The following is a 2,284-nucleotide window of genomic DNA, read 5'->3' on the forward strand; positions in this document are numbered from 1 at the left end:
CTACACGTTCAGACCTGGAAAGCGTGTGGGGTCACATGAAAAGCGCAGCTGGCATTTCCGAAGTGGCAATCCTGTGATTAAGAGTAACGTCAAGGGTGAATTGTATGGAGTCTAATTTACAGAGGCAGCTTTCTATCTGTTAGCGAGTAATTATGAAAGAAAAAAAAAAGAAAAAGAAAGTGGTCGCCAACCAACACCAAACTCTCCCTCTTTATATTCATCTTTCCTCACTCCTCACATTTTCAGGGCTCAAATTTTCTCAAATCCAGCTCTCGCTTCTTCTATCCGAGTCCCTTGTCTTCTTTGTACCTATTCTTCTTCTTCTTCTTCTTCATCTTTGTCCTTTTTCGCTTCTAGTTCTCTGCAACAATAACACTTACAGTTTGACACAACAAGAATTGTGTGATCTCTTTAATTCGTTATCATGGTAATGGCTTCCCCGCCGGACACCAGCAAGACAATAAAGCTGGAGCGCTACAACAGCTACCTCCGCCGAGTCAACAGCACCAAGCTCATCAACGCCTCCTCCAAGCTCCTCTTCCGCGTCACCCTCCTCGTCGCATTAGTCCTCATCTTCTTCTTCACTCTTAACTACCCTCCGCTTTCCTCCTCCTCCGACCAGAACGGCTCCCACCGCCTCCACAACACCAACTTCCTCTCCTCCGCCTTCTACGGCGGCGGAGTCGGCGGCACCGCCTGGGAGAAGCAGGTCCGCCACTCCTCCACTCCCAAGCGGCCCAACGGCATGTCGGTGCTCGTCACCGGCGCCGCCGGGTTCATCGGGTCCCACTGCTCGCTGGCGCTGAAGAAGCGCGGCGACGGCGTGTTGGGCTTGGACAACTTCAACTCGTACTACGACCCGTCGTTGAAGCGTGCGAGGCAAGCGATGCTGAAGAAGCACGAGATTTTCATCGTGGAGGCGGACTTGAACGACGGCCCGATGCTCACTAAGCTCTTCGACGTCGTACCGTTCACCCACGTGCTCCACTTGGCGGCGCAGGCGGGTGTACGGTACGCCATGCAGAACCCCCAGTCCTACGTGGCGTCCAACATTGCCGGCTTCGTTAATCTTCTCGAGATTTCCAAAGCCGCAAATCCTCAACCGGCGATCGTCTGGGCCTCCTCCAGCTCGGTCTACGGCCTCAACACCGAGAATCCCTTCTCCGAGCTCCACAGAACCGACCAGCCGGCAAGTCTCTACGCTGCAACAAAAAAAGCCGGAGAGGAAATAGCGCACACTTACAACCACATCTACGGCCTTTCCCTCACCGGCTTACGATTCTTCACCGTTTACGGGCCCTGGGGCAGACCCGACATGGCGTACTTCTTCTTCACTAAAGACATACTCCAAGGCAAGACCATCGATGTTTACAAAACGGTGGACGACAAAGAGGTGGCGCGTGACTTCACCTACATTGACGACATCGTGAAAGGCTGCCTCGGCGCACTCGACACCGCGGAGAAGAGCACCGGCAGCGGCGGGAAGAAGAAAGGACCGGCGCAGCTGAGAATCTACAACCTGGGGAACACGTCGCCGGTGCCGGTGGGGAGGCTGGTGTCGATACTGGAGGCGCTGTTGAACTCGAAGGCGAAGAAGCACGTGATCAAGATGCCGAGGAACGGTGACGTGCCATACACGCATGCGAATGTGAGCCTGGCGCTGCACGACTTCGGGTACAAGCCCACCACGGACCTGGCCTCCGGGCTGAGGAAGTTCGTTAAGTGGTACGTGAGTTATTACGGGATCGAGTCGAGGGTAAAAACGGAAGCAAGAAGATGATGATGAGTCAGCAGCCCGAGGAATCCGCTTGATTGGATCATCAATCATCACTGATCACATGGCCCCTCTTTTAATTTCCTCCTCTCTTCCTCTCTCTCTTCCGTTTTTTTTTTTTGATGAAATTAAAAAAATCCAATCCTTGTTTTTTTTTTTTGGGTAAAAGTCCTAAGTTATTGTTGTGTGGTCCTTGGTGTATGGAAGCATAGCTGTTCTTGATGTATCATATAGATATAAATTTTATAGAAGCAGAAGAAGATAAGTGTAAGAAGCAGAAAGATCTTCAAGGAAAGTGTTTTTATATAATTATATAGGAAGGGGACACAAAGGTGTAGATCTGGGAGGGGTTGTAATAATGTGTGGTGGGGACTACTGGAAAGAATGTAGATCTGAGCCATTGGATGTGGTGTAAAGAGAAATATGTGATTTGTAACAAAACAACAGAAATGACATCAAGAATCTTCTTTGCCCTTTTTTGAGTTTTTCTTTTGGTTTTTTTTTAGTCTC

General features: G+C 50.3%; 1 protein-coding gene across 1 annotated transcript; it reads left to right on the forward strand.

Moving 5' to 3' along the window:
- Positions 1 to 252: 252 nt before the first annotated feature.
- LOC101312817 (UDP-glucuronate 4-epimerase 6-like) lies at positions 253 to 2,230 on the forward strand. Its single transcript, XM_004296965.1, has one exon. It carries the CDS (start codon positions 425 to 427, stop codon positions 1,778 to 1,780), a length of 1,356 nt encoding a protein of 451 aa, XP_004297013.1. The 5' UTR covers positions 253 to 424; the 3' UTR covers positions 1,781 to 2,230.
- Positions 2,231 to 2,284: the final 54 nt, after the last annotated feature.

Source organism: Fragaria vesca, linkage group LG4 (assembly GCF_000184155.1).
Source record: "Fragaria vesca subsp. vesca linkage group LG4, FraVesHawaii_1.0, whole genome shotgun sequence".
In the NCBI taxonomy this organism is placed as follows: Eukaryota; Viridiplantae; Streptophyta; class Magnoliopsida; order Rosales; family Rosaceae; genus Fragaria; species Fragaria vesca.